This window comes from Phyllobates terribilis, unplaced genomic scaffold (assembly GCF_046119375.1).
Source record: "Phyllobates terribilis strain yellow unplaced genomic scaffold, ASM4611937v1 Scaffold_1__5_contigs__length_1240528914, whole genome shotgun sequence".
Lineage (NCBI taxonomy): Eukaryota > Metazoa > Chordata > Amphibia > Anura > Dendrobatidae > Phyllobates > Phyllobates terribilis.
In genome coordinates, this window is record NW_027362761.1 from 373,184,286 (window position 1) to 373,209,179 (window position 24,894).

Here is a 24,894-nt window from a genome sequence, read left to right on the forward strand (position 1 = left end):
TTACCGTAATTTTATTATTATTTATATTATAAGCTTTTAGTTGTAGTTCTGCACCAATTATACACTGTATCGTTTTCAAAACCTCATTCACATGTAGCAGGAAAAAAAAATGGTCATTTTCAGAGCTTGCTGTTTATTTTTAAGTCCTCTGAATGTCTATTTCTGCATTATTTTGCAAATTTGGTGTACATTTTTTGCCACAGATTTCACTCTTTTTATTGAAAAGAACAGCAACGTTTTTTGGCAAAGTCGGCATTTGGCTTTTGCAGAACTTTTGCAATACTTTCCACTGCTTCTTCCCCCTGTAGAATGCTGACCAAACAGAAGCGGGCAACAACACACAAAGGAAAGAAGAACATGCCCTCTACCATAGCTTAGAGCATTTTTCATATAGTGTCAGAAATACGGTACATGCCCCCAGTGAAAACGATCTGATAACACCCAAATTTTACGTATTAGGTGCCAAATACTTTGATTGCTAATATCTCTGCAATGTTTTTTTTTAAAGTACAGAACTCGTACCTATTAACGTCTATGGAGGTGTTCACGTGTCCATATATTTTTTTCTGACTGACAAGTCCACACCAAAACATAGAGAAATGTCCGATTTTGAACCAAGTCACTGATCAAACTTGCCAATGTCTATGGGTCTGTTTAAAAAATCAGGCAGCGCTCTGGTGCCATCCATGTGTCATTCTTGGGTTGTCCGAATTGCTCTGACTATGTGATAGGAAAAGCTTGAGAAACCTCGGGAAGCACTCGGATGCCATTCTTGTATCATTCTTGTGCTGTCTGAGTTGCACTGACTGTGTGATAGCAGAAACCTCGGGAAGCACTCGGATGCCATCCATGTGTCATTCTTGTGCTGTCCGAGTTGCACTGACTGTGTGATAGCAGAAACCTCGGGAAGCACTCGGGTGCCATCCATGTGTCATTCTTGTGCTGTCCTAGTTGCACTGACTGATAGGAGAAACCTCGGGAAGCACTCGGGTGCCATCCATGTGTCATTCTTGTGCTGTCCGAGGTGCACTGACTCTGTAATAGGAGAAACCTTGGAAAGCACTCGGATGCCATCCATGTGTCATTCTTGTGCTGTCCGAGGTGCACTGACTCTGTAATAGGAGAAACCTTGGGAAAAACTCGGATGCCATCCATGTGTCATTCTTGTGCTGCCAGAGTTGCACTGACTGTGATAGCAGAAACCTCGGGAAGCACTCGGATGCCATCCATGTGTCATTCTTGTGCTGTCTGAGTTGCACTGACTGTGTGATTGGAGAAACCTCAGGAAGCACTCGGATGCCATCCATGTGTCATTCTTGTGCTGTCCGAGTTGCACTGATTGTGATAGCAGAAACCTCGGGAAGCACTCGGATGCCGTCCATGTGTCATTCTTGTGCTGTCCGAGATGCACTGACTGTGATAGGAGAAACCTCGGGAAGCACTCGGATGCCGTCCATGTGTCATTCTTGTGCTGTCCGAGTTGCACTGACTGTGATAGGACAAACCTTGGGAAGCACTCGGGTGCCATTCATGTATCATTCTTGTGCTGTCTGAGTTGCACTGACTGTGATAGGACAAACCTTGGGAAGCACTCGGGTGCCATTCATGTATCATTCTTGTGCTGTCTGAGTTGCACTGACTCTGTAATAGGAGAAACCTTGGGAAGCACTCGGATGCCATCCATGTGTCATTCTTGTGCTGTCCGAGTTGCACTGACTGTGTGATTGGAGAAACCTCGGGAATCACTCGGGTGCCATCCATGTGTCATTCTTGTGCTGTCCGAGTTGCACTGACTGTGATAGGAGAAACCTCGGGAAGCACTCGGATGCCGTCCATGTGTCATTTTTGTGCTGTCCGAGTTGCACTGACTGTGTGATTGGAGAAACCTCGGGAATCACTCGGGTGCCATCCATGTGTCATTCTTGTGCTGTCTGAATTGCACTGACTCTGTAATAGGAGAAACCTCGGGAAGCATTCGGATGCCATCCATGTGTCATTCTTGTGCTGTCCGAGTTGCACTGACTGTGATAGGAGAAACCTCGGGAAGCACTCGGATGCCATCCATGTGTCATTCTTGTGCTGTCCGAGTTGCACTGACTGTGATAGGAGAAACCTCGGGAAGCACTCGGATGCCATCCATGTGTCATTCTTGTGCTGTTTGAGTTGCACTGACTGTGTGATAGGAGAAACTGGAGAAACCTCCATTAGTTATTTTTTACATGTAAGAAAAACGTAACCGTTGAAACTTTTGTAAAAAATAACACTGACCTAACACCAATGAATCTATTATCCAAAACACTGGTGAAAATCTCTCCTTTTTTTTTAGTATATGATGAAACATCACTGACATCTGACTGACCTGAAGTCTAGGTTTTGAAGCATTCCGCTGAAATGTGAATTTTTTTAATACACAGGGATGTTATCCAATATAACATGTTGGATGGTGAAATAAGGATCCCGTATTGTTAACCTCTATTGTATTATATGCAGGGAAATAAGGCTCCAATTTGCCCATAAAATAGACCCCAGTTAAACACATTTTTACAGATTTACACATCTCTACCTTGTAGAATGGCTGTGGGTTTGTGATGGTGTTAGACTTTATGAAAAAGAGATTGTGGTCTGAGCTAACTTATATGAAATTGCGGTTGCAAAAGTATAATTGTTTTAAGCGTAAAATTAAAAATTTGGGTAATAGCAGAACTAAGGACTTTTCAGTTGACTTCAGAATTATTCTGAAGGGAATATGTAATTTCCCAGAACACCTAACACATGTCACAGGTTTTGCTCAGTGAGTGTCCAAGTCCTGTTACACCTTGAACTGCTGTATATTAGTTTCTTGTTATCTTTAGTATATAGTTCACTGAGGGGCCCAATAATTACTCTGGTAGCCGAAAAATTAATTTAGAGATCCTATCAAGTCTTTCTGAAGTGCAGAAGTTTTGTAATATGTTATTTTCCCATTAGAGGTTGGCTAGCTTTGTAGATACTTTCTTTACTTTGCATTGATTCTGAGCTTCATTCTGTATTATAGCCCAGAGCTGCACTCACAAGTTTCTTCTTTTCATGCTGCCATGTTACTTTAAAAACTATAATACATTATTAAATGCAATGCATGCAAACTATTTTTGGCGGTGTTTTTGTGCTGTGTTTGAGAGTGTTTTTTTTTTTTTTTGCAAAACACGGCATTTTCGCTGCATGTTTTTCTATGGAACTTGAAAAATGCTAGAACAAAAGTGGCCTCTATAACAAACGGCAGATTTCCAGAGCAAGAAAGGTTTTTCTGAAAGCTATTTAATATGTGAGGTTAAAGGGAATCTTTCACCAGGTTTTTGCCACCTAATCTGAGAGTAGCATAATATAAAGACAGAGACCCTGATTCCAGCGATCTGTCACTTACTGAGCTGTTTCTTGTCGTTTTGATATTCTCCTGCTGAGCTGTAATTTTATCATTAGAGGACTAGTAAACCTGCTGCCAGTTAGTCAAGCATAGTCATGAGCTCTGTATAACCCTGCCCCCTCCACTGATTGGCTGCTTTGTTTTTACACTGCACATGGGCAGAAAGCTGCCAATCAGTGGTGTGAGCGGGGCTATGCAGAGCTCAGCATTCAGAGAACTGCTAGATCTGCAGCAGATAAACAGGGATTTTATCAAAATGACAGCAAGCAACCCAGTAAGTGATACATCGCTAGAATCAGAGTCTTGGCCCCTACATTGTGTTGCTCTCAGAAGAGGTAGCAAAAACCTGGTGACAGATTCGCTTTAAATTTAAAATGTTAGCAGATCCAACAATTATGCTTATTATGTCGCTATTACTATTATGTATTACCAATTGTTGCAAAAGTCACAACAAAATAACAAATTGTGCAACCAGAATGACTGTCACTTTTGAATTCGATAAATCTCTCATGGTATTGATAAGTTTGGTGACAAAATGACACACACATTATTTTTTTGAGAAGCTAACTCAAAAGTGTCAATATTCTTTTCCTGATTCCGTTAAATGGAAAATTTTGGAAAATAAAACCATTGAATTACTTGAGCATCACTTTGTTATTTTACTCATATAAGGTCATTATGTTGTGAATCTAAATAAAATTAGGTGGCAGAATTAATATCACATTAATTGCATTCATTTGTATTTAGTTATTCCACCTGCTCACTATATCTCCTAAGTTTTTCAGTCTTTCAATATATATATATTTATATGTATATATTAAGGATATTTTGATAATATTGTTTATTTTTACAAAGCCTATAGTGCACTGAAAACCTCCACATACTATAAAGTGTATGCAGTCACATAGTGTACAGATTCTATATGGAGCCACATGGTTTATTGTACAGAACGTGCACACTATTCCTTGTGCTGGTACACAACTGTTAATGTTGATCTGGGAACTTGTATATAATAGAACTAATATACAACTATAATTATTTCTGGTACCTTTTTAAGGTGTTGTCAACAGTAAATGCTAAAATGGCTAAAAATGTGGAGGCCAAAATTGAGTGCCCACCGGCTGACAATTAGCCGGCCTGTCAGCACCATTTTTCCATCATTTGATTGTGGTTGGCATGAGACCTCGATGAAGACATCTGGGGCCCTGGAGGGAGATTGCGGCTATTTTTCTCCCACCGCTGGACCTCTTTGTACTGGATGATATCTGTCTGTATGGTAGCCAGGCTGGCTTAGAAGCTGGCATTACATTTTTCCTATTCTGGACAGTTCCTATTTGCTTTGTCAATGCCACCTCATTAGGTACACAATCCAGCTGCAGTCTTTACTCCCATCACTGCCAGATATAATTGAAACTTTTTCTCTCGTTTTTTCCCTTTACCACTACTTTGTTGGTCAAGCTTTATCTCGATTTGGAACATGGGACACGAGGGGACTTTGCCAGTGTGACCTACGCGTTCCAGGAAATGCATTAGACAGATTATGCTCCTATACTCCTCAGCTGTCACACTGCTCCTCAGCTGCTATGTGTGTACAGAAACACAACCAAACTGTCTCCTAATGAGGAACGCTGAAAAAAGTGTCAGCTACTGTGCCATGCCACATCTCCGACCTGGCACTTTTTATGAGTAATTGTTTTGTTAGCATAGAATAACGCATAGTGGGTAGGACTGAACCAGGTGTGCCCTTAGTCACGGGAAACTTGGCCTTCATCTTCTTTATAACGCAGAATGATCCCATCTCTTTTTAAATAATATGTAGTGATTAATAAAAAAATATCTAGCAGCCCTCTGAGTTTAACTAGGTAACAATACAGGTTGTGACGGCACCCCTACTTAAAGTGATATTTTAAACCGGATTTTTTAAAGATATGGAGAAATAATGATAAAATCTTGGATTCATTTTCTTTTTTACCCTATATAAATTTTTCTTTTTCTCCACTGTCCATTTCCTGATCCAGACATATTGCAATTCAGTTTTTTACTTTGTAGGAGTCAGTCCTACAATTATTTAGAATCCTTTTCTTTCTGCAGTACTTGATATACAATCCTGTGTAAAAATGCTGCGAGGTAAGAATGCTTTCAGAAATAGAAGTGATAATAGTTTACTTTTATCAATTAATAAAATGCAAAATGAATGAACCAAAAATAAATCTAAATGAAATCAAATGTTTGCTATGCCTGCCCTTTGCCTTCAAAATGACATCAAATCTTCTACAGTCATGGCCAAAAGTATTGAGAATGAGACAAATAGTAATTTTTCCAAAGTTTACTGCTTCATTTTTTGTAATGGCAATTTGCATATACTCCTGAATGTCAAAGAGTGATCAGCTTAACAGCAATTACTGTACTTGCAAAGTCAATATTTGCCCAGAAAATGAACTTTAACCCCAAAACACATTTCAACATCATTGCAGTCCTGCCTTAAAAGGAGCAGCTAACATCGTTTTAGTGATTGATCCATTAACACAGGTGTGGGTGTTGATGAGGACAGGGCTGGCGATCAATCAGTCATGATTAAGTAAGAATGACTTCACTGGACACTTTAAAAGGAGGCTGGTTCTTGGTATCATTGTTTCTCTTCAGTTAACCATGGTTATCTCTAAAGAAACACGTGCAGCCATCATTGCACTGCGCAAAAATGGCCTAACAGGGAAGAGTATCGCAGCTACAAAGATTGCACCTCAGTCAACAATCTATCACATCATCAAGAACTTCAAGGAGAGAGCTTCCATTGTTGTCAAAAAGGCTCCAGGGCGCCCAAGAAAGACCAGCAAGCGCCAGAACCATATCTTAAAACTGTTTCAGCTGCGGGATCGGACTACCAGCAGTGCCGAGCTTGCTCAGGAATGGCAGCAGGCTGGTGTGAGTGCTTCTGCACACACTGTGAGGCGGAGACTCTTTGAGCAAGGGCTGGTTTCAAGGAGGGCAGCAAAGAAGCCACTTCTCTCCAGAAAAAACATCAGGGACCGACTGATATTCTGCAAAAGGTACAGGGAGTGGACTGCTGAGGACTGGGGCAAAGTCATTTTCTCTGATGAATCCCCTTTTCGATTGTTTGGGACATCTGGAAAACAGCTTATTCGGAGAAGAAGAGGTGAGCGCTACCACCAGTCTTGTCTCCTGAAACCATTCATGTGTGGGGTTGCTTCTCAGCCAAGGGAATCGGCTCACTCACAGTCTTGCCTAAAAACACAGACATGAATAAAGAATGGTACCAGAATGTCCTCCAAGAGCAACTTCTCCCAACCGTCCAAGAGCAGTTTGGCGCCCAACAATGCCTTTTCCAGCATGATGGAGCACCTTGCCATAAAGCAAAGGTGATAACTAAATGGCTCATGGAACAAAACATAGAGATTTTGGGTCCATGGCCTGGAAACTCCCCAGATCTTAATACCATTGAGAACTTGTGGTCAATCATCAAGAGACGGGTGGACAAACAAAAACCAACAAATTCTGGCAAAATGCAAGCATTAATTATGCAAGAATGGACTGCTATCAGTCAGGATTTGGTCCAAAAGTTGATTGAGAGCATGCCAGGGAGAATTACAGAGGTCTTGAAGAAGAAGGGGCAACACTGCAAATATTGACTTGCTGCATTAACTCATTCTAACTGTCAATATAACCTATTGGTACTCATAATATGATTGCAATTATATTTCTGTATGTGATATAAACATCAGACAAACACTAATAAAAGCCAGAGGCCAGCAGATCATGTGAAAATATAATTTTGGTGTCATTCTCAAAACTTTTGGCCATGACTGTATATGCTCTTGCACAATGTCAGGGATTTTGTAGGATCATAGTCAGATATATGAATAGCATATTCTACCAAGCAAGTGATACTGATCATCATTTTCATATGTAGGTTGAAACACAACCATTAACTGAAACAGAAACTGCTCTGTAGGAGGCTTAAAACTGGGTGAGAAGCAGCCAATCTCCGCCACAAAGCTGACGTAATGGAAGACCTTTTCATGTCACAGGTCATACAATATAGCAAAGACTTAGCAAGGCAAATATTTCTCTTTTGATAAAGCACCAAGAAATGGACATTGTTGAGGAATGTAACCGCAGTAGTCTGCCAAGGAAACTTAGTGCAGCAGACAAAATACACATGTTGTTTACTTCCCTTTGAAATCAGTACGTGTCCAGCTGTGCCATCAGCTTAGAACAGCCATTTACTTTTCAGATAAGTCTGGCCAGAAGTGGTCTACATGGAAGAATTGCGTCCAAAAAGTCATACCTTCAACATGGAAACAAGGTCATGTGAATTAACTATGAACAAAAACATAAAAAACCTTGGTTCAGAAAAATGGCAGCATTTGCTCTGGATTTATTAGTCAAAATTTGAAATATTTGGCTTAAAATAAGTTTGTTCACCGAAGGCCTGGAGAGCGATACAATGAGTGTCTGCAGGCAAAAGTGAAGCAAGGTGGAGGTTCCTTGCAAGTTTGGGGTTGCATTTCAGTAAATGGAGTCCAGGATTTGTTCAGAATTAATGGTATCCTCAGTGTTGAGACATAAAGGTGGATGCTTCATCTTGCAATACCATCAGAATTGGCTCCAAATTTATTCTATAGCTGGACAAGAACCCCGAACATACAGCCAATGTGGATAAGAACTATCTTCAGCGCAGAGAAAAACAAGGAGTCCTGGAAGTGATGATCTGGCCCCCACAGAGCCTTGATCTCATGATTATCAAGTCTGTCTGGGATTACATAAAGTGGGCAGCATAGCCAGAACAATAGACAGGATTTTTAGAAAATAGCAAAAGGCAATGGTACTCACCAGCCAAGGTTTAAAAAAAAATGCACACCAGGACACGGCCGGCCCCCTTTTGTTAGAAGGAGGTAACACAGGTGCAGAATGCTAATGAGCAATCGCCCTCACCCACTCTCACTGGAGGGGCGACTGCCCAGCACTAAAACTGCACACAGATGAAACTTGCAGTAGGGTGCAATTCACACACTCGCGGCACCGTGCCTAGCCAGCATCCTATTACACGCCCCTACTATTCGACTAGGCGGGATGCCCGGCACCCTATCCGTGCATCGCAGAGTTGTGAAGCCCCCACTCACAAGGTCACCATTACTGGGCCTGGCCGTGCCCTAGCAGATAAAAAAAGTGCTTTTTTTTTACTATTACTATTTTTCAAAGCATTCTTACTTTGCAGTATTTTTCCATCACCTGCCTTTCATCACTTTTATCTTTTGAAGTGTGGATCTTTCATGAGTCCTCTGATTTGAGGACCGTCAGAAATACCTGCCTTTAGCTTCTGCATGGTCAGCCCTGGAAATTTTCTGCAGATGTAGTCGAAGCATCTTCCCTCTGTGTTTAGAGCCTTTACAAACCTAATTTGGTGGTAAAATGATCTTATTCCTGTCAACCAATGGCTCTGCTATTACATTATTTTCTCCTACTGCCATGTGTTCTCTCAGAGGCCGCTGTTTTCTCACCCAGTGCTCATTTTTTGATCTACTACCCATAGACGGCTAAAACAGGGATGCTTAGTGTATCCACTCTGCTGTCCGAGGAGAATATTCACAGTCTTTAGATCCACACAGAATCACTTGTAATCGTGGCATGATATTTTCTGTAGGACTAAAGTAATTGCGTTTTGCTCTTAAGTCATCTTAGTTGAGTGACCTTTTGGGATTGATACTTATTTGTTTCCATTGTGTAGAGGCGCACATTTTAGGCTCCGCTTAGAACTGTCTGGACAGCCTGCATTCGCTTGGTTGATATTGTGATATGCCCATTTTTCATCAGCAAGCCTTGAACATTGTTGCAATAATCAAAATCTCCTTACTACCTCTTTCACAAAATATTCAACTATTTGTCAGATAACTTACAGACCATCTTTGATTCTATAATTAATACCACTGTTGAGGAAAACATCCCAAATTTATGTGTGAGCAATTGTACATTATCTCAAAAAGCAGAGCTGCTACAAAAAACTGAATGACATATACTGATTCAAGCCTAATAACTGAGGCACCACAATTTTATTTTCATTTGTACACCATGATGTCCTTGTTGAAAAGTTAGAACTACTCTCATAGAAAATTAATATCTGTATTTGGGAATGTAAAGTGCTATGGAAAGCTGAGCCTACATATTTTTGTTGGTGTTGGAGCCTATACCCATAGTGCAAGTGATCTTTTTCCTAATCTTTGCTCCACCTTGAAGACCTTATTTTGCATAAATTCAGGTAGAATATTTCAGTGCAGCTGAAGGTGTTTTCCTTGCAAATCTTGGTACAGAAACATTTGTAAAGGCTTGTATTCTGCTTTGTACTCGAGTACAGACTGTAAAGAAACAGCCTTTAGTAAAATGTGAAATGACCTATGCTTTGGAGGTTGTTATTGGATTACTTCTACAAGTGAAGGGAGTATGTACACAAATAGCAATAGTTTAGTACATTATCGGTAGAACTTTGGCTGCTTTCACGCGTCTGATTTCTTTATTATGATTACTGCATTGGCCGCGGTGATCTTATCTGAACTTAACAGCCTCATGGGCACATCTAAGGCTGTTGAATTTGTGTCAGGCTACCCGCTTGTGATACGGCCATGAATTTTGGGTGTGAGAAACCGTTCTTAGATTTTTATTTTTCTGTTTAAAGACTGGCCACAATATAATGATTTTTTGGGAAGATTCGGCTATAAAAACGTATGTTCAGGTTGTTGTGCAATGTTATAATCAAGCATTTTGTGTGATGATTGAAACTAAAAGAATATGTGAACTCTTGTGACTTACATATTTGATTCTGGTCCTCTAACCTCTTTCTACTTGTTCACTTTCTTGCCTTCCTTGTCTATGTGTTTGCAGAATACTGTGGCAGACGTAATGGAGTATCCTATAAATTTGTGATCACATTGCAGGATTTGCTTTTAGCCTATAACCAGAGGAACATATAGCTTGATACAGGAGCTGTATAAATGAAACGTTAGAATAGATAATATCTATCCTGCACTCATTTATTTTTCATGTTCTTTCCTCTTTATCTATAGATTGGTCTCTCTGCCCTCCCTGTGGTACATGATTTTTCCCTGCCCATACTGTGGGGTTTGTGCACAAACCAATTCACTCCCTGCTGCGATCTCTAACACTGAGAGAAGGGCGGTGCAGCAATGCGAGATAGGTCAGAACTAAGCAAGAGCTCTTAAGGCTCTTGCTTAGTTCATTAAAAAATGTTTTTAATGAAGACTTTGTTAAAGAAAGTTTGATTTTTAGAAGTAAAGGAAGAAGAAAAAATTCCATGCTAAAATGTGCAAAGCCTTTAAACAATATCGATTTTACAGTATATTTTTATATTTCTTTTTATACTACATGTACACTTTTGCCTCCCATATAAATTTATCTTTTCTAATTTCTTCTTTTTTTTTAGATACACCTCTGGAGATGTTCGTCTGTGGGATACTCGAACCTCAAGTCTTTCTGAATCTTTACTTGAAACCTCCCATGCAGCTGATGATTCTGGACCCAGTCACTATGTATCATTCGTACAGATAAGCAAGTCTTTGGCTGTAGCAGCATATGACAATGGTAAGATATTTTCAAGCTTTTTTCCATAGAGACCTAGGCGTTGTAAGTAATTTGTAGTTGAAATTTCAGGATCCGTGTTTTTCAGACTGTAAATTACACTCCCAGATAGGATGCACCCCAGTCTTAGAGACCAGAAGGTAGAAAGAAATAATTCATGCCAATTGAAACATCCAATTCTTGCTACCATAACTGATCTGCTCACTGAATAGCCAGTTTCTTCAATTCCTGGTATGTGACCAGTAGCTTGTAGCCACATTGACTAACACTGTTTGGATCACGGGCAAATTGATCATTGTTTAGTGAAATCAAAGCGACCCTCCACATGGCTCTGAAAAGTAACATTTGTCATGTGTAGTCTTACTACCTGGTGCCCTCTGTTGCCTCCTGCTGCCCTCTCTGCTTGGCAAAGGCAGCTCTTGCAGTTAGGAGGGACGATGCTGACCTACCTCCTGCTCTGGCACAATGTACGTTTCTGGCTTACTTATCTGGCCTGGACTGGGTTCTTAGGGGTGCTCACTAGGTGTTTACCATCTTATCTTTTGGGTTTTCATGTCACATTCTCCGGGATTCATTACAAATTTTTTCGTTATTTTAGTTTTATGTTTTATTATTTTCTTGAATAGAATACCCTCTAATTAGCTTGATTTACTATATTTTGTATGTGGTCTTTCTCTCTTTGCGGTTATGTGTTTATAAGGTCCACCTACTGTATCCTCACCCATCCCTTGTAGACTGTGAGCCCTTGTGGGCAGGGTCCTCGCTCCTCCTGTACCAGTTTCTGACTCGTTTTGTTAAGATTATGTAAATGTTTTTGCTATGTATATCCCTATCACATGTAAAGCGCCATGGAATAAATGGCGCTATAATAATAAATAATAATAAATAATCATAATAATCTCACAGATGTGGCATTACTCCAGTCACATCAGTCAGGACAAAAACTTAGCAGAAAAAGATACTGCAGGTAATATTGTTCTTAAAAAAACCCAGATAAGACGTACAACAAAAATGGAAGTGTGAATTTGGCCTAAATGCCCCATACACATTAACAATGTTAGCTGAACCTGCTGATTTCGATGTGTTCGGCCGACTGTCTGAGAATGCCGGCCGACTGATGATCTGGGAGAGATGTTGATCGCACATTTGTAATCGCATTGTTCTGTGTCAGTTGGTGGCTTTCTCATAGAGAACACAGGAGTGTTTGGCCGAGTAAGCGTTCTTGTTTATGGGAGAGTTGGCTGAGATGGCTATCGGCCAAACAATTGGCCAAAGCTTCGTTCAGACGACAGCCATCTAATGTGTCTGGCCGGCTTTAGGCAAATGTTGAGAAACCCCTTCAGATAGTTCACTATTTAACACCTTGCCAGCTTGCTCCTTTTTTTCTGATCCTGATGTCACCATTATCCATTCACTTCACTTTCACTTCAGTGGGATAACTGCATGTATGTGGCAGCCCTAAAAGTAAGAGCCTGCCATATATGAAAATTTTTCATTCAGATTAGAAATCTGCATACGGCTGATGGTTAGGTTTGCAGCATCTCAACAGCTACAAGAAAAGCACAGATTTCAGACCTGATTGTGAAATATGACAGTGGTACAATTTACCTGTATGGTTTAGACTCTAACACTACCATTCTGAGGTCAGGGTTTGCATTGTATTTTAAACACCAAGAATTGCGCAGTCTGCATGACATTGGTAACCTAATGGACACTTTAAAGTCGGTGGGACTAGTCGGGTTCCCAGGTATCATTTTGAAAAATAGAACGGGCATAACTTTTATGTTACTGTTATGATCAGACACAATGACACTAGTGTGAATAGGGCCTTTAAAAGGGTTTCTCCTAATCGTAAATGGGTAAAATTGCAAAGTGCTTGGAAAAAGACAGAGTTATTTTTCATTTTATAGTCTACTGCTTTGTCTAGGTTACTGACGACCTCTGTCTATCTTAGGTGGCTGGTTTCCCACCAGATACCTGACGCATGTTTCACAGGAGCCTAAAGGAGCATTTGTGAAACGCGTGTTGTGTTTTTGGTGGGTGAATCTATTACCACTTATCTGGCACTACTACTGATACTATTTGTACCTTATGTGACCTTCTTTTCAGGGAATAATTTTTTGGCAATCCAAGCCAGTCAATGTACCATGTATGCTTGATATTGTACATTCTTATTAACTTCCATGATACTTTTGTTAAAGGGAACTTGTCATGTCAAAAAGCCCTATTAACCTACAGATATAGGGTTAATCTGCATGTTAATAGCGCTCTACAGTCACGCGGCTGCCACACTGAAAGCCCTGCTGCCGGGAGGAAATTGACTTTATTCCTCATGGCAGTCTCCAGCTTTCAGTCATAGAGGCACGACTTCAGTCACTGCTCAGTACATAGTGGCTGTAATCACGCCCCCGCACTGACTGACAGGCTCGGTACCGAGGCGACTGTCAGTCAGTGCTGATATGTTGTCATAGCCTCCACTCACTGTGTACTGAGCGGTGACTGAAGCTGCCCCTCTGACTGAAAGCCGGAGACTACTGGGAGGAATAAAGTCTATATCCTCCTGGCAGCTGGGCTGTTGTGATGGCGGCCGCACGGATTTAGATTGCTATTAACCCTATATCTGCAGGTTAATAGCATGTTTTTGACATGACGGTTTTTTTTAAGCATGTATACTTTTTTGATATACCACCCCTTTGTGGAGACTGGTGCTATTTTATTATGGGGGTCTCCCTGATAGTTCATTCATCAATAGGTCCTTGTGTCTATTGTGTTAGATATATTTATACCTTTTAACCTGCCCTCTATTAAAGCTAATTTTTTACCCCTTTGCCATTACTCTGTTGTCTGCACATGTTTTTTTTTTAGCTTTGTTGGTTTTTCATTAATATGGAGTGGCGGAGTTGGAGTGAGGGCACAAAAGATTTAGCTCAAATGACCCAATTTTTGATAAATGTGGGCCATTGTGTATCTCATCAGATCTTAGAAGTAGACAGTTAGAAACATCTGATTAACAGAGCTGTTACTGTGCACCTGCAAGGACAGCACCGTGTCAGTCAATAAAATGGTTTCAGGGACCTTTTTCATGTTCTGCTCGTCCTTTACAAGTATCAGCTTAAAACTGTTTCATGTATTTATTACGAAGAGGTTAATTTTATAGTGGGATGAAGGTCTTTTAGAGAGGACAATAAAGCAGCTGTGTCTTGCTCTGCGCTACGCACACAAGAACACTCTTTTTACTCTGAGTGGCCTCGTTGGCTGCCATGTCTATTTTTTTTCTCATGTGCATTAGAAAAGCACACAAGCACAGCACCCATTAAACTCGTTTTCAATTCTTCTGAGGCTTAGAGCTCCGAGGCTCTGTGGTGCCAGGTACGTTCAGCCGCCAACATTGTCTTGTAATAAATGGCAAAATGTTAACCCTGTCATTATTTCCAACTGGGCCACTTTCGTATCCTCTTTAATCCAATTGAAGAATAAAAATGTACCATCATTGCGACTCTTTACTATAGGGAACGACTCAAAATTATAGATTGAATTCTCGTCTATACCTATACTATCAGTAGATATTTATTCAATAGATATTAGTATCAATTATGTAACTGCTTGCAAGAGTTGCACTATTTTAATATTTATTATTATATCATTTAATGAAAATAATATAGAAATGATCAAAAAAGCTTCAGTCTTATATCATTGTTACTCCTATTTATTTTTCCTTAGGGAAACCATTTACCTGTTCTGTCTATGACACTTGTAGTCACTTTTGTGGCTTTGTTTTGCTTTTTTTATGGGAATATGCTTTTATTCACCCCAGATAATATAATTTAAATGTAGTTCATAGCTACTTTGATTGGGGCTCGTAGGGTGGGCAGGAAGCAGGAGGGGGGAGGTGGATGGAAGCGTCCGTCGTGCCAGGTAATGAGCAGATGCTGCTAAAGCAGGGACCGGTAGGGTGATGCCAAGACCCCATCTGCTGCCAGGCTTGGCTCTGTTTGGCTGCTGGCCACATCAGAGGGAACTAAAGCAGCCTGTAGCTTTCATACATCACACCTCATTCCATGTGTCGCAGATTGGATATGAGGGGGGACATGGCCCCTTTCAAAACTTTTCTCTATACGCGGATATGTTACCAGAGTACCACCACAGGCTTCCAACACTCTATACGGCAGCTCTTGAGTGACACAGTCCAATATTTGTGGCGCCTTCTGTTCTTCTGGATTAATGTATTGCAAAGTATCCCTAGCACTGCACAATGCGAATTTCTGAGAGTCTGACATGTTCACTGCACCCCGGACACCATAACATTTCATGACTCGTTCACCATCTCTCTTATAGGGCACGTAATGAACTTTGCTCCAGACACTTTGGGTTACAAAATAAAAAAAAATAATCTTCAGAACTATCCATCACCAATATCTCACCCTGCTTAAAGTTCACCGTTAGGGGAAAAAAAAAATCTTTATGGATCGGGTAGAGATGCCAGCTGCTTTTCCCTAAGGAGAGCAATAATGAAACAGTAAGCAGCGCAAATGGTACCTAATGAGTTTAAGCTGATTTATGCTTGCTTTCAAAAAGTGCTGTTTGATGTCTAGAAGTGCTACTGCTGTGAAGTAATGCGGACCATCCACGCCTCCCCCGCCAACCTAATGGGTCTTGGGTGGAAGATTTATAGCAATCGGCCTGGGAGCGACAAACGTAATGGAGGCCATTTGCTTTTATTATTAGCAATGCATATTTAAATTAATCTGCTATTTACCTAAACAATTAGCTGCCTCGTATCGAGAGCACAAAGCCAAAGCTGCAATTAGTCCTCCGTCTAAACATGAGCCCCAAGTCTAAAGTGTCCCCAAGGAGATTTGACGCTTTCAGCAGAACTGATCCTGGATAACTTCTTCGCAAAATTGTAATTGCATTAATTGCTTAAAAGGTAAATAATTGTCTAACTGGTTTCTGAAAAGATCGAGGTCCTATTTAAACCTCTCCATTAATTAAGTTGGCATGTAATGAGATTTTTACAGTTCTGATGCTTTTTAAGTTCTCATTTGCCACATTTTAAAGGTACAGCTCGAGGAAGAATGATTTATGTCGTCCTTATGACAGGGCGGAAAGGGCTGGGGAGTAACATTTCTAACATGCGTCTGGTTGGGGAGAATTGATGGAGTCCAATTTGTGTAAAGTTGGCTGGCGGGGAACATAGACCAACTGTGTTTTATGTTCCTTTTTATCCCATTTTCTTTCCTTTTATAGGTTCAGTAAAATGGCAATATTTCTTCTATATTTTTTAGATGTCATATTGCTCTGTGATGTCCTTTTTAAAAGTTGTTTAAAATGATATTCAAATTAGCAATGCTCATATTTTTTTGTTTGCAAATGGATATGTAAGCGTTACAATATATGGATATAGCGGTATTTTTTTATTATTGTATGTCCAATAATGCATACAAAGAGGCCATTTATTTACCAATATAAGAAATTAAATTCAGTTCATTTATCATTACTGTGTTTTATTAAAGATCTGCAAGTCCATAGACTGCAGTGTAAAATGTCATATAATACATGTTGCTGAATGTTATAGAGAAAGTTGTGTATAGTGGAGGCACAAGTGATTACTTTGAAAATTGCCATTTCCATCAGCTTTCTGTCTTGCTCTCATGGATCAGATTTGTCTTTTTTATTACTTTTTTTTTCCTGCAGTAGAAGTGGAAAAAGGATGGACCCGTTATAACTGAAAGTATCATTAAAGGGAAGCTATCATCAGAAAATGATCTATTGATTATAAATCAAGTTTTTGTATTACATGTATTTTTAAAAAAACTTTTACAATTTTCACACTGGCCACTGGGGCTTTAACTTTCTCTTGTTTCAGGAAACAATACATGTACATAGCCACAATAGTAAGACCTCGACCGTATCTTTTGTATTGAAGTATCTAACAAGACTGTGCAAAGCTCATTGTAAAGATGTAATATCACCTAGTGTCAATGGTGGATCCCGTGTTATCAGCTGTGTATTGTTATTCTGCCTCTGCTGATAAGAAAGCTTCTGTAAACTCTTCCTGAAAGAACAGGAAGTATGAGTATAATAGCTCTAGTGGTCAGTGTGAAAATTGCAAGATTACTAATTAAAACCCTAAATTAAATTAAAAAAAAAAAAGTAATACAAAAAAGTGATTTAAACAATAGGTAATTTTCTGATGATAGTTTCACTTTGAAGGACTTTTTTGTACTTTATAACTAAAGGCTAATATTGATATAAGCCATGAATATTAGATCTATAAGGGTCCCGCTCTGGGAATCCCCGCTGATCAGTGGTTAGAAAGGGGCTATATCTCCTTTGTTTGCTTTGCACAGCTCACTGCTATGAGTATCTGCTGTTTTTGGTATTGTGTCTCATTTCCTTTCACTTAAATGGAACTGCTGCTAAAATTACAGGTCAATGCCTGGTAAGCAAAGTAAGGGATGCAATGCTCACTACAGGGTCTCCTCTCCCTTAATCAGCTGAATGGTGAGAGTTTCAAGAGTCAGACTTCCACTAATTTAATATTTATGGCCTATCCAAGAGATTTAAAGTCCTGGCTAACTAACCATTTTAATATGTGATCAAAAGCGTGATCAAAGTCTGGAGGGGTGTTTTGGATTCATAATACCATTCATAAAAATTGTGGCAACATTCTTTTTTTTTTTACAATTGTTCACTTTCTTTTTCCATTCATCACGATTTCAATATCTTTACTTGCTGTTACTTCATAGGAGATTTCATTGTTTATTCTCATTGGAAAGAAATCTGTCCTGGTCATGTGCTGGATATACAGGTGAATGTCAGGTTACATGACCAGCTATGATATACATACTTTATGTGTAATCAGCCTCATAGAAGGACACACAGCTGTTACGCTCCGGTCAGCAGACCCCTGGCCAGTCCGTGTATTAGGGACCGATCTTGGAACGATTTGCATGGACGTCTGCATGAGCCATTAGGCCCCCTTCACCTGTCCGTTTTTCCGGTACGTGTGGTGTCTGTTTTTACAAGTACCGGAGACACGTACACACGCAAACCCATTATAATCTGTGGGGCTGCGCATATGTCCATGTGACCCACACGTAGACATGTCTGTTTTTTTCTGGCAGCACAGATGACAATACCTATTGCACATGCTTACATGGATGACGTTCGCGTGACATCCATGTGCCGTCCACGTAACCTGTACCAGAATAGAACGCAGGATAGAAATTAAAGATTTTAAGTGTTAAACATGTGCAAAAATAGAGATAGTTAGATATGAGGTAGATAGATAATAGCTAGATAGATATCTGTGATATATATAATTAGTGTCTTACGTATCCTAATAAATAAAAACATTGACGTGGGGCCCCCCAATTTTTGATAAACCAGCAAAGCTAAAGCAGACAGCTGTGAACTCTTAACACTGTAGTTTCAGAGACTGATGCCTTACCATTGCGCTATCCAGTCAAGTGATAATAACTGATAGCTTTTCTTGTCTTATGAGATCAACCATGAAAAGACTCAGGGTAACTAAGTCAAAAAGTCATTGTGATTTGAAGAAAGTCACACATCAGACTCACTCATCAAAATCAAACATCATTTGAATTTGGCTTGCTTACAGTCTGTGCATAAGTCCCAATGAGTTTTAGACAAGTTTGCACTGAAAATCATATAACCAAATAGAACTCCTAGGTTTTTACAACTGAGTTTATAGCTCAGTGGTTAGTGCACTGGCTTTGGGACATAGAATTTTGGGTTCAAGTCCCTTCAGCGAACAATTGTTTTATTTTTTTTTATTATTACAGTTGTAAAAGTCACTCGTCAGAATCACTTATCAAAATCAGTTCTCAGACAGGGTATTTAGTAGTGTTGAGCCACCCCCGTAGTGTTCGAGTTCGGTTCGGTTCGTCGAACACCCGTGTGTTCGCCGAACTGTTCGTCGAACTGTTCGTCGAACACCTTCGAACACCGTTAAAACCAATGGCAGGCAAACAAAAACACATAGAAACACATAGAAAACACCTTCAAAGGTGTCCAAAAGCTGACAAACTGCTCAGAAGACACAACTAACACATGGAAAAGTGACAAGTACATATAGTCATGCGAAAAGAAAAGAGGTGGAGGAGTAAAAGGAGGGGGAGACACAGATATAGGCATGTCATGCCCTTCTAAAATCCAAAAAGTGAGAAGCCGAGACGGCCAGTCCGCTCCTGCCCGTGCCACCTCCGTGTCGCCGGGTTTGTGCCAGAGCCGCGGTGAACCCTGACGGCCAGCCCCCCTCTCCCAATACTGGTGCCTGTCCGCTGGTGGGTCGAGAGAGCCCCCCTGTGGTGGAGGCAGCTCTAAGCTTTTTAATTTAAATTGTCCCTCTAATTTGAATGAATACACTTTAAATCCATTTACAAGGATCTATTGGAGGGCAAGTCTCATGCCAGCAGCCGCGTAATTCCAGCTCCAGTAGCGTCCACTAAAGCTGCTGCAGTTAAAAAGCTTTTATAAGGATCGAGCTCGGCTGTCCACCGCAAGGCATCCTAGTGCCAGTCCCAGCCCCTATGCCTTGGGGTGCCTCCTGATGCTCTTCACTAAGTATCCCGTGGTCCCGAAGCATTTCCTTTGAAAAAATTAAGTGTCCAAACTACAGGTGGTGTAGCTTGCTTAACAGCCGGGATAATCCGCTGACTAGCAGACACTGCTACTAGGCACAAAGTATTTCCTGGGCTAGATGCAGTTAAAAATTTGTAAGTAGATACTCTCGTTGGATGCTGAGAAAGCATTCCATAGAGTCTCCTGGCACGCCATATATGATTCTCTTAAAAAGCTTGGGGTAGGGGTCTAGGGGACCCTTTTATAGCCAAAATCACGGCCCTGTATCACAATACGTCACCTAGGCTGAAGATAAATGGAACTGTAGCACCGAGGGCTCGGTTGCTACAGACGTATTGCACCTCACCCAGAGGTGTGATATCTCACTCTCAGATAAGGATGGAGTGTGGATCAGGACCCGACACCTGCATGCATTACACCACATTGCCGTGGGGCAGGGCGACCAATATGCCCCTGAGATGGGCACGACAGTCCCTGTCCCTGGCTGGAGTGGGGGGAGGGAACACTGAGGAAGGGGAACCCTGCAGTGCAGGAGCAGGGAGGAAGCAGTTCCTGGGTGCATTGAGAAGGGAGTATAAAAGGTGGGCACCATCTTAGTTCAGTGCAGAGAAGTCTGAGCAGAAGTGGCAGGGAGCAGGGGCTCTGCATGAGCTCTGCTCCGGAGGCGGGCCTAGTAACAGAGGCCCAGGCCTGCAAGAGGGAGAAGGAAGGAAGAGGAGCGGAGAAGGCTCCAGGAATGAGGAATGAAGGGATCCCAGGGGTGCGGACGGGCGAGTCGCCACCGCACGCCCGAATCCACCTGCGTGGAGGGGTCAGGCCAAAGGGGGAGACCGGTCCCCGAACTAGTGGAGGCAGGAAACGACCCTCAGCTAGAAACCGGAGGCTCTGACATTTTATGTGGCGCAGCCCCTTGCTCCACCCGCTAGGAAGGCACCACATAGGGTCAGGGAAACTGGCGCCAAGTTTACCAAGAGGAGGCCCGAGGCAGCCGGACAGAAGTGTTGGTAAGAAAGGCCAGACAAAGGACACACAAAGGGGGTCCTGTGAAGCGCTCCAAAGTTATCTGGGAGTTGTCTGAGCCCCTCACCTGGTGAGCACAGTACGACGTGGGCAGCCGTTACCTGCAGACGTGGTCTGGATAATAAGAACTGTGAGTAAAGGCCCTGAACTGCATCACTGACTCCGTGTCGTTACTGCTGCTGCCCTGCACCATCACCCCCATCCTCCGCATACACTGCCCTGAGGCTATACTCCTCCCGTGGGGAGTTATGCTACGCTCTGCTGCACCCACAACACCAGCCTTAGCGGTCTGCCCTGTAGCGGCGGTTCACTCTGACCGCAATCCACGGGTGGCGTAGTTGGACATTTAAACATCAAAACCACATAAATAGTTCCGCCACTGGTTTGACCGCCCTGAGCCACGGAACCGGATCGCCGCCACGAAGACTACAACCACCAGCATCCACCAAAAAGTGTCCGGCTCCGGGTGTCCCAAGGCCCAGGGGGTGCGTCAGAACATTTTCATCACCTTTCACAATCACCAATGGGACAAGGCAGGGATGTCCTCTGTCCCCTCTCTTATACATCCTAGTGACGGAGCACCTGCTCTCATCAATTCGCCATAACCCCAATATTAGGTGGATTGAGGTGGGAGGCACCGAGTACAAGTGCTCTCTATTTGCTGATGATGTCCTAGTATATATCACTCAATCACATATATCCATCCCTGCTGTTATGGCTGAAATAGATCACTTTGTTACATGGTAAAATTTTAAAATCAATGCAGCGAAGTCTGAGGCCCTCGATGTCTCCCTCCCTAAATCCATATAGGATTCCATCCAGTCCAACTTTCCCTTTGCCTGGCCCTCACAGGGTATCAAATACTTAGGAATTCCTATTCATAGAGACCTCTCCCATCTATGTTATCTTAATTTTGGGCCCTTTATTGAACAATTCCATACAGACCACGGTTGGCAAGTTAGAACTGTAAGATTCACTACGTGAACCACTGGTGTTTTGTGGAAAAGCACATGTACACCGCGTTCCAAATTATTATGCAAAAAGTGTTTAGGAGTGATAAGGGAAGAATTTGTTTGTTTGTCAGTTAAACTCATTGATGGTGATGTGTGTCAGGGCTCTTTATATCACTGTAAGCAATTGCAGACACCTGTGCTAATTAGTTTGGCAGGTGTGTCCAATGAAAGGCAAGACTACTTAAGAAGGCTCTCTCACATTATTAAGCAGCCTACATTTTCTGCCAAAATGGGAAAGAAAAAGGATGTGTCGGCTGCTGAGAAGCAACAAATTGTGGAGTGTTTAGGTCAAGGCATGACTACAATCAACATTGTGCGATGATCAGGATGAAGTGTCTTGGCAATCAAGAAGTATGTAGCTGATTCACAGTACACACGTGTGCGTGCTGATAAGGGCAAATTGAGGACTCTTTCCTACAGGAATTACGTCAGGTTGAAACAGCAGCGGCAAAAAAGCCTTGTCATAGCAGCAGACAAGTTTTTGAAGCTGCTTGTGCCTCCAACGTCCCCCGAACAACAAGATGCAGGGTCCTTCAGAGGTTTGCAGCTGTGCATATGCCATCCTGTCGACCTCCTCTATCCACTTCACACAAGCAGAAACGGCTCCAGTGGGCCAAACATTACATGAAGACTGATTTCAAAACTGTTTTGTTCACGGATGAGTGCCGTGCAGCGCTCGATGGTCCAGATGAATGGAGTGGAGGATGGCTGGTTGATGGACACCCCACGCAAACACGGCTACAGCGCCAACAAGGAGGAGGTGGAGTAATGTTTTGGGCTGGAATCATGGGGAGAGAGATTGTCGGCCCCTTTAGGATCCCTGAAGGCGCTAAAGATGAACTCCATAATGTATGTGGATTTTCTCAAACAGCACTTCCTGCCATGGTTCAAGAAGAAGAACCGTGTATTTCACAGCAAGATCATTTTTCTGCATGATAATGCACCATCTCATGCTGCACATAAAACATCTGCATCTCTGGCTGATATGGGCATAAAAGGGGACAAACTTATGGTGTGACCCCCATGCTCCCCTGACCTCTACCCCATTCAGAACCTTTGGAGCATCATTAAAAGGAGTGTCTATGATGGCGGGAGGCAGTTCACATCTAAGCAACAGCTCTGGGAGGGTATTCTGTCCTCATGCAAAACAATTGAAGCAGAAACCATCCAAAACCTGACAAATTCAATGGACGAGAGAGTTCAGAAGCTCCTTTCGAACAAGGGGTCCTATGTGAAAATGTAACATCACCTAGAATAAAGTTTTGAGTTGAAAACTGTTTGATTTCAGTTTCTAACAACCTGCTAATGCTTATAATTTCAAAAATGACCATTTTTTTGGTCTTTATTAAAATGAAAAGGTTGATCGAAAAGTTTGGGGGATCTAAGAGTGTGGCAACCCAGTAGTCATGATTACTTCGAATTCTGACAATATGAGGGTCATGCTGCAGGTAGTGCAGCAAGAAGGCACTTATGTGTCTTGCGCATCTCGGAGCCCCAAAATTATTTTCCGGGCTAGATGCAGCTAAAAATTATTTTTAATTTTAAATCTGGTGAAGCTTATTATAGATGGCCTAATAGGATCAGTGCTGCACACTGCTACAAAGCCCAAATTATTTTCCAGTCAAGATACAGATAAACATGATTAGTAATTTGAAAGCTTAAAACGGTTGGTAGGGTGATTTTAACCAATCATCAAGCTTTTACTCTCCCCAGGATGACACAGGGGTAGAAAAGTCGTTTCAGATCCATGATTTGTTCATCTTTATGAACGTGAGTCTGTCTACATTATCAGTGGAGAGCCGCGTGCGCTTATCTGTCAGCACACCACCAGCAGCGCTGAACACACGTTCAGAAAGAACGCTGGCTGCGGGGCATGACAAGATCTCCAAGGCGTAAGTGGCTAGCTCCGGCCATTTATCCAGATTGGAAGCCCAAAAAGAGCAAGGGTCCAGTGACACAGTCGTGGCTTCAATGTTTACTTGGAGATACTCCTGTACCATCGTCTCTAGGCGTTGACTATGTGTCAGACTTCTTGTCTCCTGTGGCCTTGCAAAGGATGGGCTAAAAAAGTGGTGAAATGATTCCGCAAAATTGATGTTACCAGCAGATACTGTGGTTCTGTTACGGATTGAGTGTTGAACACTTGACGGTCCCACGGTTGGCAAGTTGGAACTGTGAGATTCACTACGTGCACCACTGATATTTTGTGGAAAAGCACATGTAAGATTCTGCAACAGTCTCTGCTGATACTCCTGCATGCGTGCATCCCTTTCTATGGCAGGAATAATTTCTGCAAATTTACTTTTGTACCGGGGATCTAACAGTGTGGCAACCCAGTAGTCAGGATTATTTCTAATTCTCACAATTCGAGGGTCATGTTGCAGGTAGTGCAGCAAGAAGGCACTCATGTGTGTTGCGCATCCAGGAGCACCAAGTCCCTGTTGTGTTGGTGGCGAGGTAACAATCATGCTTCCTTCCTCTGTCCTCTCCCCCCAACCTCGCACAACAGAAATGTGATCAAGGTCTCCCTCATCTGATGAGTCTTCCATCAGTTCGTCCTCCACTTCTTCCTGGGCTCCTGCACCTTCCTCACTAGTTTGGCTGCTACCATGCGCCCTGGTAAAACCATCTCCCCCACCCTCACATGCCTGCCGCCTTGGTGCTGCCGACCGTCTGGACCTTGCAGATGTTAGCCCTTCCGCATACAACTCCTCCTCCTCTACTTCCTCCACCTCCTCTTGTGCCACCACCTGACTCCGAATTCTGTTTAACATGTGCTCCAGCATGTAAATCACCGGAATAGTCATGCTGATAATGGCATCGTCAGCACTAAACATCTTCGTCGCCATTTCAAAACTGTGCAGAAGGGTGCATAGGTTCCTGATCTGAGACAACTCCTCCAGCGTGATTTGCCCCACCTCTGAATCTCGTTGGCCCAGGCTATACGTCAGAACGTATTGCACCAGGGCTTGTCGGTGCTGCCACAGTCGCTGCAACATGTGCAGAGTTGAATTCCACCGGGTAGGCACATCGCATTTTAGCCGGTGACGTGGCGGGCCCAACGACTTCTGTAGAGATGTAAGTCGCTGAGCTGCGGGATGCGAACGGCGGAAGTGAGCACACAGCGACCGTGCCCTCTGCAGAAGGCCATCTAGTCTGGGATAGTGGGCTAAAAATTGCTGGACAACCAGGTTCAACACGTGAGCCATACAAGGCACGTGTGTGACATTGCCCCGGCGAAGGGCC

At 42.2% G+C, this 24,894-nt stretch overlaps 1 protein-coding gene across 1 annotated transcript in view; it reads left to right on the plus strand.

The window, feature by feature from the left end:
- Nucleotides 1-24,894, plus strand: part of FBXW8 (F-box and WD repeat domain containing 8) — a 182,165-nt gene that overhangs the window by 89,513 nt on the left and 67,758 nt on the right. Inside the window, exon 5 of the mRNA XM_073676367.1 lies at nt 10,854-11,011. Coding sequence (XP_073532468.1) covers nt 10,854-11,011 — 158 coding nt within the window. The remainder of the gene's footprint in view (nt 1-10,853; nt 11,012-24,894) is intronic.